Source organism: Diceros bicornis, chromosome 1 (assembly GCF_020826845.1).
Source record: "Diceros bicornis minor isolate mBicDic1 chromosome 1, mDicBic1.mat.cur, whole genome shotgun sequence".
Classification (NCBI taxonomy): Eukaryota; Metazoa; Chordata; class Mammalia; order Perissodactyla; family Rhinocerotidae; genus Diceros; species Diceros bicornis.
In genome coordinates this window covers 48,107,701-48,123,104 of record NC_080740.1, presented here as the reverse complement: position 1 = coordinate 48,123,104, position 15,404 = coordinate 48,107,701, and the positions used below count along the sequence as shown (strand labels likewise).

Here is a 15,404-nt window from a genome sequence, read left to right as displayed (position 1 = left end):
CTCAACACGGTCTAGGACTCTTGGTTCCCAAACCTGGCTCTATGGGAATCACCAGGAAAGCTTTTCAAAAACTACATATACAGTAGTCCCCCCTTATGTGCAGGGGATACGTTCCAAGACCTCGAGTGGATGCCTGAAACCCTGGATAGTACCGAACTCTATATATATGCTTTTTTTCTGTACATACATATTCGACGTATGACAGCAAAAACTAGCACAAATTTTCTTTCATTCTCCACAATTTCACAAATAGAACATTCGTTCTTACTGTAGATCTTATTTACTGAGCAACCTCAGCACATGATTTTTTTTTATTTCCTTATTAAGTCATGAGCTTTCACCTTTTCACTTAAAGGAAACACTTTAAGGCTTCTCTTTGGCATATCCGAATTGCCAGCATCACTACTCTTGCGCTTTGGGGCCATTAACACAAGCACTGTGATACTGCGACAGTTGATCTGATAACTGAGACAGCTACAAAGTGACTAATGAAGGGTGGAATATACAGCATGGATATGTTGGACAAAGACATGAGTCACGTCCAGAGCTGGACAGTGTGGGATTTCATCACATTACTCACAACGGCGGGCAGTTTAAAACTTAGGACTTATTTTTGGAACTTTCCATTTAATATTTTCAAACTGTAAGTTAACTGCGGGTAACTGAAACCACAGAAAGCAAAACCACAGATAAGGGGGGAATACAGTATATTCTTTGGAAGACAAGAGTCTGTAATTTTTCTCCAAGTGATTCTTTTAGAAATTTGGGAATCACTGGTCCAGAAGAAAACGATAGGGAGACAGATCTAGTTTCAAACAGATCCAGCCTCACCAAGTACTGGTTATGTGGCTTTAGGCGAACCACAATCTTGCAAAATGAGACTGTTACTCCAAGACCTTCTGAAAACCCACCTCCTACAAAGATAGATTTGAAGACCAAATACAGATATGTAAGTTAAGAGTGCTTTGGAAACTCTAACACTTTATACAATACTAAGCAATTTTTCACAGCCTTTCCAATTAAAGACCCAGATCTCCATTCCCAGATCGAAAAGAGACAGATTTCACTGATTCAACAAATACTTCATTGAGGACCTACTATGTTCTAGATACTTTTATTTGAGGAAGTATCCATGCAAAATTAGATGAAAATTTGACTGTTGAATAACTTTCAACTAGTGGTGGCTATCTAATGTGGAAGAAAAGAAGAAAAGAAACGAGGCATGAAGGAAGGAAAAAAGTTCCTTTCACTTCCTTTGACAGCACTGTCTAATGGATCTCCCTGTGATGACGGAAATGTTCTATATCTCCACTGTCCATTATGGTAGCCACTAGCCACATGTGGGTATTGAGTACTTAAAATGTGGCTCAAGTAACTAAGAACTGAATTTTTAACTTTAATTTAAACTTGGTTTAACACCGTATGTGACTAGTGGTTACAGTATTGCAAAGCATCATCCTAGGACATTTAAAAATTTAGGTCACACTTTTGGGAGATAGATAGGGAAAGGCAGAGGAAATTAAAAAAAAAATTAGTAAGATTCCATTTATAAGAAACTTTCTTGTAGTTAATTTTCTGGGAGTCAGAATATTTGCTCCAAGTACCAACCCTGGTTCTGCCAGTTACAGGTTCTATAATTTTGTACAGGTTACTTAGCTCTTTTCCATCCTAACCTCCAAATGTGCAAATTGGGGCAATTTGTCTGTCAAATGTCTTTCAGAGATTCTAGATAACAAATATAAGGTATGTAAAAGTGTTTAAGATTCTTTTATACTACATTAATTTATAAAGAATTAGTTCTATTATTCAACACGTATTGATTGAGGGTCTGCTATGTCAGGCCTATACATGAGGTACTAGGGACATAATGATAAATAGCCACAGACATACTCTGCTTCTCGTGGAGCTTGAAGTCACCTCAAGTTGACTCAAATAACCACATTAACAAATATATTATCACTAACTGAAATAAGGGCTCTAAGGGAAAAGGGGTTTATCCTAGACTGGAGGATAAAGGCTTCCTCTCTGAGGAAATAAGGATTGAACCAAAATCTTAAAACTAAAAAGTTAACAGTGTGTGTATGGGGGAGAAGGGAGGAAGAGTTCACGGATAGTATCACGTACAAATGCCCTATGGCCAAGGGAAGTATTATGCCACTGAGTAATTGAAACACTGAAGAAGAGGTAGGCCAGGCACAGACAATGTAGGGCTAGTTTTAAGCCAAGGGATGACATGATCGATTCTGTTTTAAAAAGATCATTCTGGGCACAATAGTGATGAGAGGGCATAGTGAATACGGGGAACCCAGTTAGAAGGCTACTGCAGAGGGATATGCTACAGTTTGATCTAGGATGGTAGCAGTGAAGATGAAAAAAATATTTAGGAAATAAAGGTGATAGAAGGAACACAGTGATGACCTAGATTTGGGGGGAGATGAGAGCAAGTGTCAAGAATGACTCTCAAGTTTCTCACTTGTGCAATATGATGAATAGTGGTATCATTCATGGTGACACAGGACACAGTGGAAGAGGCTGGGCTGTTTTGTTTTTGGAGGGGAAGGGGGAAAATCATAAGTCTATGAGTCTGGGGTGCTTTTGAGACATGAAGCAAAAATGGCCAGCAGGCATTAAATGCCCAGAACTCAGAAAAGGGGTATGGGTAGCATACAAAATTTGGGGAGTCATTAGCCTACAGATGATATAGCATAAGGAGAGAAGAAAGAAGACAGAGGAAGAAGAAAAGCCAGAATGATACCTTAAGGATTGTCAGTTTAGAGATGAAGGAGACTGCAAAAGACACTGGGCTGAAAGACCCAGAAAGGGAGAAGAAAAATTAAAAAGAGATTGGTGTTATGGAAGCCAAGGAAGTGACAAGATGTTAAAAGAACATCAAATACTGCTGTAAGGTTGAAAGCTGCTGGAGGAAGGGAAAAAAAAAAAAGTTTCCTGGAACTGGTGATAAAGATGAAGTCACTGGTGACTTGAACAAGAACTATATGGTGACATGATGGGGTAGAAGCCATACTATAGCAAATAAGTCTTCCTCCACTAGAGTAATCAATAACGTCTTACCAAGCCACCTACCTACAATAAAGCTCCAAAATGACTCACATACTAAACTCTGTTAGAAGCTACACTGTTAAAGGAACTAACTCACACAACCCAACAAAGAACCATCCCAAAGTTTTCTAGAATTCTTAACTTAGATAAATATCTAATTTGTGAATGTGCAGGAACAGCAGTGAAAATTTAAAGCAGAGAAATTTCTCAGCCCAAGGGTACTACAAATACACCAGCCATAATTAGCTTCTGCAAAGAAACAACATTCCACTAAGCTATTTTTGCTTTTCAGATTTTCCTCTTCTTCTAATTAGAAATCCCTATCAGCTCCAAGTTTTTCATAATAGCTTTAAGACAGCACTGGTACAGATTCTAGCGAAAAATGGAAGAATAATAAAGTGCATGGCAGATGATAGTTTTTGTATTTTAAATGGGAAATCATTGACATATTTTTAACTTCAGTATTTTAAGAAGTTTTCCTTGTTGTCCATCCCTTCCTCTTTTACTTTGTGGAATCAACCCACTAGTTCCCTACCTCTCTGTACCCTATTTGAAAAACTATTGGTTTTCATGATTTTACCTGAAATTTGTAGCATAAAAGCATATTTTACGCTACAAATTAAAACCCATTTTCTTAAGTTCTATTATTTCACAAACCAGTAGCTGCAATTGTGTAAGTGTCTGCCCTACTGTAGAACTAATTTGTAGAATGAAATCCAACTCTTAAGTCCACTTCCCAAACTTGTTCTTTCCCGTCTTCCCCATATCCATAAATACTGATTCTAAATGGGGGGAAAACCCTGGCACTAATCTTTCTATACACCCTTCATCCAAACTATCAGCAAATTCCAACGATTCTACCTTTTAAACATATCCAGAAGATATCTGAACACCTCTCATTTTATCAAACATTATTACCTAGTAAAAGTCACTGTCATCTTAATCGAAACACTGCAATAGGCTTCTGACTGGTCTCCCAGCTTCCACCCTTACCCCCTTACAGTATATTCTCCACACAGCAATCAAGAGTGATATTCTAAAAACGTATGTCAGATCACATCAAAGTCTGTGCTCAAAATCCTCCCTGGCCCCCTACATCACTCAGAGTAAAATCCTAAGTCTATCATGATCAACAAGGTTCTACATTATTTGTTCCTTGCTACTGCTCTGGCCTCTCCTATCACTCTCCCTCTTGTCACTCCAGTCTTGTCGGCCTCCTTGTTCCTGTATCACGCCAAGCACACTTCCATCTCAGGGTCTTAGTGTTTGCAATTCTTCTGCCTAGAGTGTTCTTTCTCTAAGATATTTGCATGGAGTGATCCCTCACTCCCTTCTGTGCCTGTTCACCTCTCAGAGAGGCTCCCTCTAACTACTCAAAAACAGCACCACCCAGCCTTCACTGTCTATCCACCTTTAATTTTCTTCACGGCAGTTACATCTGACCTATTTGTTTATTGTCTCCTGCCACTAGAACGAAAGCTCTGTGGCTTTGTGTTCACTGCTGTATCCCCAGCACTTAGAACAGGGCTGTTGTTGGTGCTCAATAAGGATTTGTTAAATAAATATATTCATATTCATTTCACTTCAGCATGGAACCAATTTGATTAGTACTGTAGACTTTCCAAACACATATATGAAACATGTAATTAAAAATTACTGGAAACAAACACACTCAACACATAAGAACCAAGAAACACTATTTTGGTCCTTACAATTCTAGTCTCAAAGGATTGGATATTTGAGTAAGAACACAAATATACACAGAGAAGATGTCAATTATGATAGCAGATTTTTTTCCACATTTTAAATCCCCAAATTTATCTTTCCTTCTACTCTGGCAGTCAGTTAGTGTATACTTGGAGAATGCCTACAGTATTATGGGTAAACCAGATTTCAGCTCTGGTGGCATGGGTTTAGCAGAGCGGAGCCCCTGGCAAAATTGTGAAATAGTCCAAGTGTGACTTTGTCACATGAAAGCATTTCTTATCAGAGTCCCAACTTTACTCAGTCCTAGTTCTACTCTACTCCCTAGCCCCAGGGATGTGACCCATTCTTGTTCCTCCAGGGTGACCTTCAAGGACTCAAGCTACATAGTGCAGTGATTAGTAGTGTGTGATTCCTGTCCAAGAACCAACACAGCCCACTCAGAGAAGCAGCTATACCGAGTTAGAAAAGACAACATACTTGTTTAGTGTTTTACTTAAAGTCCTTGTTAAGTGGAAGGAACTGCTCACCTTGATATACCCAATGAATAAATCTTTATTAAGGACCATTCTCTGTATGGAGATAAATGAGATACAAGCTCAGATTCTAGTGAAAGAGACAGTCATATTAATCAATGATTACATCATCACAAGAATTCCTCATTTCTCTCAGTTATGTACTCATTCTACTCTCAGGAGGTCAAGGTAGAAAGGTTATGTTGGTAAGCCCCAATGCATCCACTTCAACATCCTTCCCATCTCAGAACAGGTACAAGAGATAGGTAGGAAGAAGAGATAATAAGAAGGAAGAGGTACTATGTCTTGGCATTAGAGTCAGAAAAACCTGGCTGTGAATTCCAGCTGTACCACTTTCAATAAGAGGGGCATTAAGCAATTTCTTTAGCTTCTACAAGCCCATTTTATCGTGAGTAAAATGTGTATAAGACATATTCCTTAGGAATTAAATGAAAAAACCAACAAGCTCAGTGAGACATAAAAGACACTCGATATAGTTGCTCCTTTCCTTTTCCCTTTATATTAATGAGAAAGGCTAAAATAGAGAGGCCATAAAAAAGACTTGACATACCAGCACCCAAAGGCTCCTAAGCCTTGGCCTAAAGACAACTGTGCAAAGGTAATGCTACCCTTAAAACTGTTTCAATAATGCTTTAAATCCAGTAGGAACTATTAAGTATTGTCCATCACTATACTTTTCCACATTTGATAACCATGCTTTCCATCACACGTTGAAGTTGTCCATCAAATATTTATTTTTTAATTTACCCTCCACTTTTTAATTTCTTCTTGTAGAGGCAGGAATCATTACTTTGGTTTTATGTTTTGAAATACTTAAAAAAAAAAAAAAATCAACTCCTGGCATCAACTTTGAAGAGTTTCTGCCTTCTTTAAAACTCGTGTCTCTCAGCTTCCCTAACATTGCTCTCCTGGCTATTTCTCACCAGTCTAGCAGCTCCTTCTTCATTTCCTTTGCTAGCGTCTCCTCAATCTCTAACAGACCTTTAGGCATTCTCTAGGCCCAATCCCAGACCCTATTTCTGTTCTCTTATCTACCCACTCTCCTAAGTAATTTCACCCATGACTTTGACTACATATATATCTATACATACTACATATATACACACACACACTTTTCATATACATACACATTTTCATATACATATATACATTTCACATACATATAAAATATATTCTGCCCCCTCTCCCTCAAAATGATTCTTGGATTAAGATGTCTTATAGGCTACTCAAACAGAATTCTTTCCTTCCCCCTGAAATCTATTCCTTCTCCAGTCTTTCCCATTTCCGGCAAGAGTAATCATCTATTCAGTGGTTCAAGTCCAAAACCTGGGAATCAGCTTCTCTTTCATTCTTACATCCAGTCCACCTACATCCAATTCACTCTGCCACCAAAGCTTATTATCTGAAACCCAAAGCATAGTAATGTAACTGCTTCCATTCTTGCCCCTGCCAATCCATTCTCCAACCAGCAGCCAGAGATGTTAAAACAAAACAGATCATGTTGCTCCCTCACACAAAATCCTTCAATAACTTTCCACTACATTTATAATAAAATCTTATACTGGCCTTCTTATAGTTCTTTGGACAAATCACTCTCTCAGCTCACTACGTTCACATATGGTGTTCCTCTGACCTAGAATGTTGTTCTGCCCTATCATCAACTTATCCTTCAGCTCTCAGCTTCACTGTCACACTTCTTGAAAAAGGCCTCCCAATACACCAATTAATTAAGTTCCTATTATATCCTCACTAGCATCCTACACTTTTCTTTCATAGCACTGGAAAAAAATGTTACTTGTGGGCTGGCCCCGTGGCTTAGCAGTTAGGTGAACGCACTCCGTTGCTGGTGGCCCTGGTTCGTATCCCGGGCGCGCACCGACGCACTGCTTCTCCGGCCATGCTTGAGGCCGCGTCCCACATACAGCAACTAGAAGGATGTTCAGCTATGACATACAACTATCTACTGGACCTTTGGGGGAAAAAAATAAATAAATAAAATTAAAAAAAAAAGTTACTTGTGCAAACATTTGGTTAATGTATGTCTATATAGAGTCAGTATCTGTTTTGCTAATCACTGCATCATCCCACAGTGCCACAGCCATGCAGCCAACACCTAAGATACTCCCCTCCCCAATAAATGTGAGTCCTGGCCCTAGAATGGCTGCATATTACAGCAAGATGCACCAAGGATACTTAACTATTCCCTTTCAGTGGGACTTTCAGGCAAAATACTTTAAAAAGTCACAGTGCTTGGCAACGAAAGAAATTCAAGTAGAAGGAAGACAAAATAGTCCTTTCCCTAACAAGTTTTTGGACTGCTAGTCTTTTACTTCTTTAGTTCTTCCATAGTTCCTAGCACAGAGTTAAAGCCATGGTAGATACTTAAGCACTTAGTGACCAAAGCAGACTACATGACAATCAACCAAGTGCTAGAATTAAATGTTACAGAACTCTAAATATTATGATTCACATGGGGCTAGAAGCATTAGAAAAAGTTTTAAGGAGGCAGAAGTCAATCTACACAGGGTGAGGAACAACTTTTGGGGATCTGGCCAACCTATGCTATCACTCCTCTCCTGCCCTCCTTGAACAGTGGTATGTCTCTATAGTCAGATTTATACTCTTCAATATGACATTTTTCTTTAATCCATTTGCTAAATTCTAAACAAAATTATCTTCAATCTGAGGTTCTATGCTTATTTAACCTAAATATAACCTATTAGCTATAAAGGACCAAGTGGTAGAAGGTAAAAAACTACAAAGAATTCATTATGCTACCTGTTGCATAAATGAAGCTGAACATAACATTCTGTATAGTACATCCATCTAATAACGTGATAATTAAGAGATTCTAAAATTGAAGAGTTTACATACTTTCTGAAGGGCCAATATAAGATCGAAATAATAACTGCACTAGCCATTATTTTCCACGCACTGAACATGGGCATTTATGTGCATTTTTTTCCAATATAACCCTGAAAGCTAAGAAAGCTGAGGCTGAGCGGTTAGGCGACTTCTTCAACTACTATACAGCTAACAATACAAGTGTTCTTTTTTAGACACTAAACTGACCAAAACTGCAAAACAAAAAATCCCTGAAGTTTTGGAGAACTTCAAGTGCTTTGTTGAGAGAATTTAATTTAAAATAACAAAAACTTTCCTAGGAAGCATACAAGTTCAAGGCATATAATATCCTTCAACTAAAAAAAGCCTTTCTAAAACATATGGGTAAATATAGACTGCTCTACTACTAAATTAATCAGCTTTGGTGAAGTAAATCTGAAATGTACTTGCATGATATTTTCAATAATAAAAATGTTCTAAGAAAAAGAAAATTACCAGCTACACATCTACTTGACAAAGATTTTGAGTTTTGAAAGGAAAAAAATAATAGATTTGAGAGAAACTACAGGAGTAGGAATAAAAGAAATGTTTTAAAAATTGTTTTTCTTCTGATATGACAAAATATCACAATGGAATAACAGTAGTAGTATTATCCAAAGCTAAATGATGTCAGGCTTTTAAACATTCAATAAGCTATAAAGCGTTGGGACCTCTGTAATTATTTCAAACTGTATGAATGTTACATTATCAAACCATGGGACAAGTACAGTCTTGTATGAAATGACTGTATGAGATCAAATAATCACATCCAAAAGAAATTACATACTTTCTGTATTTAAACTGTGCACACTATGATCAGTCTAATCTACATGGTTACCAACTCTTCACATTCACAAAATGCCATCAATGCAGTCATTATCCACTTGTAAAGGCTGACTTCAAGTAATCCCAAGTCATAAAAATGTTAAACATTAATCGAATCTCAACAGCATCAATGTTATCCCAAAATAACGATTTTGTACCCTGAAGAAATAAAAGTCATATATGGCCATAAAAAATAGAATTACAGAAATCAATAGAGTTTATAGGGATGGTTTTCTGTTCACATAGTATAACTACTTTGCAAGACCCCAGAAGGTCTTTCTGTACATCCTCCACAGAAAAAACCAATTGTCCTGTTTCTCTCTTTTTTTAGACTCTGCCCCTCCCTCGCCAATTTTTTTATATAGTCCTCTCCCAAAAGGTTTACATTACAGAAAATGATTTATGCCATTATCAGGAACAGCATGTCCCAAGACGTAAGATTTCTATGATCCTTTGCATATTAAGATTGCAGGAATTGAGCTTTAATAATTCATAGACCACAAACACACCTTCTTAAGATTTTCCCTTGAAACACTAACGTTCCCACTCTTGGGACCCCTAATGGATACACATAAGCCATACCATACAACCTTTAAAAAGGACACAGATGGTAGGTGTTCTCCACTCTCTCCCAAAAGACATCCTCACCTAACCCTCCTGCACATTCCTTCCTCCGGGCCCACAAGTAGAACTGTCATTCAGAGAGGTGCTAACTGTTAAGCGTAGGTGAGAAAGTAAGTGTACACGAGAGAGATAACTGGATGGGGAAGGTGGTTAAATGCAGCCTCTTTCGTATCACGTAACTAACCTAACCCGCTGCAAACTTTTAAGAGATTAAGTTATATTCCTCTGCAAGTCCACCTTTGACAGCTGAATCCAACGATGCTAGCTAGAGTGGTGCACGTCCATTCCCACCACCTCACCCGTGGAGCGCCACATTCCGCGGTCAGCACAGACCAGTCGCTGGGGAAGGAAGGAGGGCTGGCGAGAGGGCTACAGGGAGAAGGCCGGGAGAGCTCACCTTTTCCAGCTCATCGTGGAGCTCCGCCAGGCTGGGCCGGAGCAGCTTCTCGCCCAGCTGCGCTGCTGTGTGCCGGTAGTGGTCGATCCTGGGCACGGCGTCCATGGTGTTGTGGCCGAAGGTGCGCAGGTAGTAGGTGTTGGTGTGAGTGTCATAGTAGTAGTGCTGGTGGTGCCCACTGCCGCCGCCGCCCGAGTGCAGGCTGCTGCCCTCGCTCAGCACCGTGTCCCCGCCGTTCTGGAAGCTCACGTTGGGCCCGTCGCCTCCAACCCCCGCCGCATCCGACAAGCTCTCGTCCGCCGACGAGGAGGCAGCCGGGTCCACGAAGTTCACGTGGAAGCGGCTCTTGGCTTCCTCACTGCCCTTGGCTGGCCCGCTTTCACTGCTAGCTTTCCCGTCTGCGGGAGTCTCCTTGGCCCCCGCCCCAGCACCAGCCGCCGCCGCCGCCGCAGCAGCAGCACGCCCGGCGTTCTCGGAAACCAAGTCCACCTGGAAGCGGCTCTGGCTCGGGGTGGGCCCCAGGGGTCTGCCCAGCCCGTCCCCGGCCGCCGCGGCGCCCTCACCGCGGACCCCGCCGCCGCCCTGGCTCGCGGCCGCAGCATCCTCAGGCACCGAGGGCACGGCCGTGCCGGGCAGGTCCACCCCGGCGGCAGCCAGCGCGGCGGCTGGCGGCGCCTCCCCGACCCCGGCCGGCCTCGAGGCGCCGGAGGAGGGCGCCGTGGGCCCTGGCTCCATCGCCGCCCGAACCCCCGGCGGACCCGGAGAGTCTGGAGGACGTCGCGGGTTGCAAGCCCTCCGCGCCCCTGGCAGGCAGTGGCCGCGGCCGCAACGCCAGGTGAAGGAGTCGCCCTCCCCGCCACCCGCTCGCCGCCGCTAGCCCGGGCCGGCACGAAAGCAGCCGGCAGCCGAGTCAGCGCGCGAGTGCAGCGGGCGCGGGGCTGGCCCCGCTGTTTAAAGCCTCGGCGGGGCCGCGGCGGTGGTGGCTCGGGATGCAGCACGCGGGAGGCGGGGCCGGCGGCTCCTCCGCCCCTCAGCCCGCCCACCCGAGGTCCCGCAGTGGCTCGCGGCCGCGCTCCCTCAGCGCCCCGGCCCTCCCAGGCTCCTGCGCGACCCCACGCGAGAGCGACGCGCGCGAGGGTGGCGTCCGGCCAGCCCGCGCCGGGCCTCCGGCAGGCGGGCAGCGCGAGCAGCGCGATCAGGGAGCAGGCGCGGCCGCGCGCCGCCTCAGCGCCGTCGCCGGGAAGATCTCCGCGCCGCTACCTCCTCTTCCGTCGCCCTCCTCCCACCCCTGCACCTCCTTCCCCCTCCCCGCTCTGCAGCGAAAAGGAGCTGCCCCCCCCCGCGGCCGCCTCCCTCTCTCCCCGCCCCTGGGGCCGCGCGTCAGTGGGCGGCAGCCCAGGCCACGGCAGACCAGGCTGCGGACGGCGCCCGGGCCCTGCTACGGCGCACGCCGATTGCTGATGCTGCTGGGGCAGCCGCCTCCACCGCGACGGCTCCAGGGGCTCTCGCCTGCTCGCTTTTTTTTTCCTCCCCAAGTTCTGAATTCGCAATACTTGGGCTGAGCCGGCGAGATCTCGCGAGATGCTGCAGGGCGACTGGGCCGCTTCTCCTCAGGCGCGTGGTACCCGAGGCGTTGCCGGAGTCGCCGACCGCCCCTGGCTCGTGCGGGTGATGCCCAAGGCTTTCCCCTCGGGCCGCAGATGCTTCCGGAGTTGCGGGCGACGTGTGCCCGCCCCCGCGAGGTCTGCTCGGAGCTCAAACCCGCCCCGACTCCCCGCACACACTCTAGGCCTGAGCCTAGGGGGAGGCAGGATTTCCTCTGTGCTGCCTTTGAGGCGGTAAACTCACCCGCCTGGCAGGGTTAGATTTGCATAACCAGAGACTAATTCCAGTCGTGATGCAGTGGGTGTGTCCACACTTGCGATGACACCTTTATTTTAAAAGCTATTATGTTTGAAGGTGAGAAGGAGGCTTAGTTGTGATACCTGACTGTTTCAAGGCGATTTTTAACTTGAGGCATTTCCAGAAATGATGGGAAGCTCAGCTAAGAATGAATGCACTGAGAGCAGTAACTAACACTGGAACACTAATCGGGAATTTCGTCATGATTTTGGTTGTGAAGAATTCCTCTGTTTTAATTAAAACAGAAAGACACTCCTCTCTTCTGCAGGCCTATGTTCTCTTCTGTAAAATGAAGGGGAGTTTAATTTTGCAGCTTTCTTAGCAGCAGAATCCATTTTTAAGCTAAATTCTACCCACAGCCCTACATAAAAACACATAACACCGAGGAAGCCCTTCTTCCATCACATCATTTGTCTTTTATTTATGTACTTATATTTATGTATTTTAAAATTTTATTTGTGGGGATAAACATCTTTGCTGAATCCTCGAAAAATGATCAAAGAGCCTCCGAGTTTGCAGAACTGTTTGGAAATACTGTGAAGAAAGCTGCAACCAGCCAGTTTTCAAAAAAATTGTCATGATGTTATTTGACTTGCACAACTTTTCATCACAGTTTATTATCTGTATTGTAGAGATGGAGAGAGGAAGGAACAGCTCTTGGATCATGTAGCCACAGTTTTTAAAGCCCCTTTTGAGCTTTAGTAGTATTAGAGGAAACCAGAAGAGGCCAGAAAATCAGGTGGTGCTTTAAGCAGTGGTTTCTACTAGGGGATTGCCGCCTTAGTAGCTGATCTGTGTGGTACCAAAGCTAATTCAGTGGCTGTTGGAATTCAATATTCGCTGAACTGAACAAATGTTAAGCACCTACTATAAGGTGCTGTGTGTTCTGGGGATATAGCAAGTTAGCAAACCAGACAATCCTTTCTCTCATGGAGCTCATAGGCTAGAGAGAGAGAGAGGCAATAAATAAGATAGATAAAATATATAGTATGCTAGTAGTGAGTGCTAAGGAAAGGGGTATGGGATATGTGTGTGAGATGAAAGTGGTAAAATTTTTCATAGGATGGCCCCAATGAGAAGGTGACATTTGAGTGAGAAAGTGAGTGATGCAAATATTTGAGAAAAGAACGTTGCAAGCAGAGGAAAAGCCAAGGCCCAAAAGTGAGAGCATGCCTGACATGTTCATGGAATTGTACGTAGGCCATTGTGGCTGAAGCTGCTTAAGGGATGGGGAGAATCAAAGGTGATTAAGTCAGAGAGTTTAGGGGTTGGAGGCGTGGCAGAGTAGAATGTGTAGGACCTGTTTGGCTATTGGGAGAACTTTGGCTGTTGCTCTGAGGGGGATGATATATTAGTCAGCTTGGGCTGCCATAACAAAATACCATAGACTGAGTGGCTTTAAGAATAGAAATTTATGTTCTTACAGTTCTAGAGGCTGGAAAGTCTAAGATCAAGAGTGCCATCATGGTCAGATTCTGGTAAGGGCTCTCTTCTTGGCTTTCAGTCAGCCTCCTCACTGTGTCCTCACATGGTGGAGAGAGAACTCTGATGTCTTTTCTTCTTGTCAGGGCACCAGTTCTATCGGATGAGAGTAACACCATTATGACCTCTTATAATCTTAATCACTTCCTTAAAAGCACTATCTCCAATATAGTCACATGGGTTAGGGCTTCAACATATGGATTTTGGGGGGACACAATTCAGCCCCTAGCAGATAGCAAGTTATTGGAGGGTCTGAGTAGAGGAATGACATGATTTGACATATATTTAAAGAATCAATCTAGCTACCTTGTAAATATACAAGCGGGTAAGTGGTGGGGACAGAAAGAAGCAAGGAAATGTTTTAAGAGGTATTGCAACAATCCAGGAAGTGATGATGTGGCTTCGACCATGATGGGTAGTGGTGGAAATGGGAAAGTGGTTGAATTCTGGGGAGGCAATAGAATTTGCTGATGGATGTGGAGTGGGAAAGAAAATCCAAGGGTTTTGGCCTGAGCAGCTGGAAGAATGGTGTTGATATTTTCTGAGATGGAGGAGATGCTGAATAGAGCAGGCTTGGGTGGGAGGAATATGAGGAGCTCAGTCTGAGCTGTCTATTGGAGCAAACAAATAAATGTATAGTAATAATAAATAGTAGTCACTCATATAAATTTCTGATTGCAAACTGAGAAGCTCTAGGACAGAGAGGAATGTGGTACAATGAGAATGCAAAATCGAGGGACCAGGCTTAGGAAGGAAGTGACTTTTCAACTGAGGTCTGAAGGATGATTAGAATTAAACTATAACTTGCAAAGGGGGTTCTAAAACGGGAAATATTGTGGACAAAAGCCCTCATGGAGTGAACATGGCCTGGCTAAGGAGTTCCAAGCCACTTTGGTTAAAGCATAGAGATTAAGGGGCAAGAGTGGTAAGAAATGAGTCTGTCTATTCTAAAAGCCCTCTAAAACCATTAATGGGTTTCCAGGGAAATAGAGGGGCACATGATCAAATTTACATTTATTAAGAGTCTCTCTTGTTAGTTATATTGTGGACAGAAGATTGGAAAGGAACAAGCGTGAGAGGACAGGATACAATTTCAGTAATCTAGGCATGAGATGATAGTAGTAATAGTAGCTAACGTTTATGGGGAATTTATGTCGTGGATATTGTGCTAAACTCTACATTCATAATCTTAATTCTTACAACAACACTATGAAGAAAATCATAGTATTACCCCCATTTTACAGATGTAAAACATGGTTAAAGTAACTTGTCTGAGGTCACTCAGCCAAAACCAAAGGTCACTCAGCTAAAACCAAGATTGGAATCCAGGGAGATTTCTCCACTAATCAAGCTATAGGAGTTTCAATTATGGGGAATGCAGGGGAGTTGAGGAAGGGGAAGAATTTGAGAGGTACTTAAGAGGTAACTCAAAGGACCTGGAAATGTCTTAAAAGAATGATGGAGAATAAGGGATAACTTGAGTTTTCTAACTTCTTCACCTGGGGTTAGATGATGGTGACGTTAGTGAGAAAAAGAACATTCTAAAACTAGGTTTGGAGACGAATATGAGAAATTTGGTCTTGGCCATATTAGGCTTGAGACATCTGAATGAATTCAAGAAAGTATTTGGCTACATGGGTCTTGTGCTCAAAGGAGAAGTTTGTACGAGAGAGTACAAATGTGGGGGTCCTCTGCGAACAGATGATAACTGACACCATGGACGTGAATAAGATCACTCAGGGATATGGGATAGAGCAGCACTGTACAATAGAACTTTCTGTGATGATGGAAATGTTCTATATCTTGCTGTCCAATATGGTATCCATGAGTCACTTCCAGCTATGGAGCACATGAAGTGCCTACTGCAACCAAGGAACTGAATTTTTTATTTTATTAAGTTAAGTTTATTAAATAGTCCCATGGACTAATGGCTATAATATTGAACAGCATAGGTTCAATAAACAGCACAGAGTTCAAAAGAAGGCCTAGGG

The 15,404-nt window shown here is 43.0% G+C and overlaps 1 protein-coding gene across 1 annotated transcript in view; it reads right to left on the bottom strand.

Moving 5' to 3' along the window:
* Positions 1-10,829, bottom strand: part of SLC12A2 (solute carrier family 12 member 2) — a 108,790-nt gene extending 97,961 nt beyond the window's left edge. Inside the window, exon 1 of the mRNA XM_058539790.1 lies at positions 10,030-10,829. Within this exon, the coding sequence (XP_058395773.1) occupies positions 10,030-10,764 (735 nt within the window). The 5' untranslated portion in view covers positions 10,765-10,829. The remainder of the gene's footprint in view (positions 1-10,029) is intronic.
* Between the last annotated feature and the right edge of the window lie 4,575 nt (positions 10,830-15,404).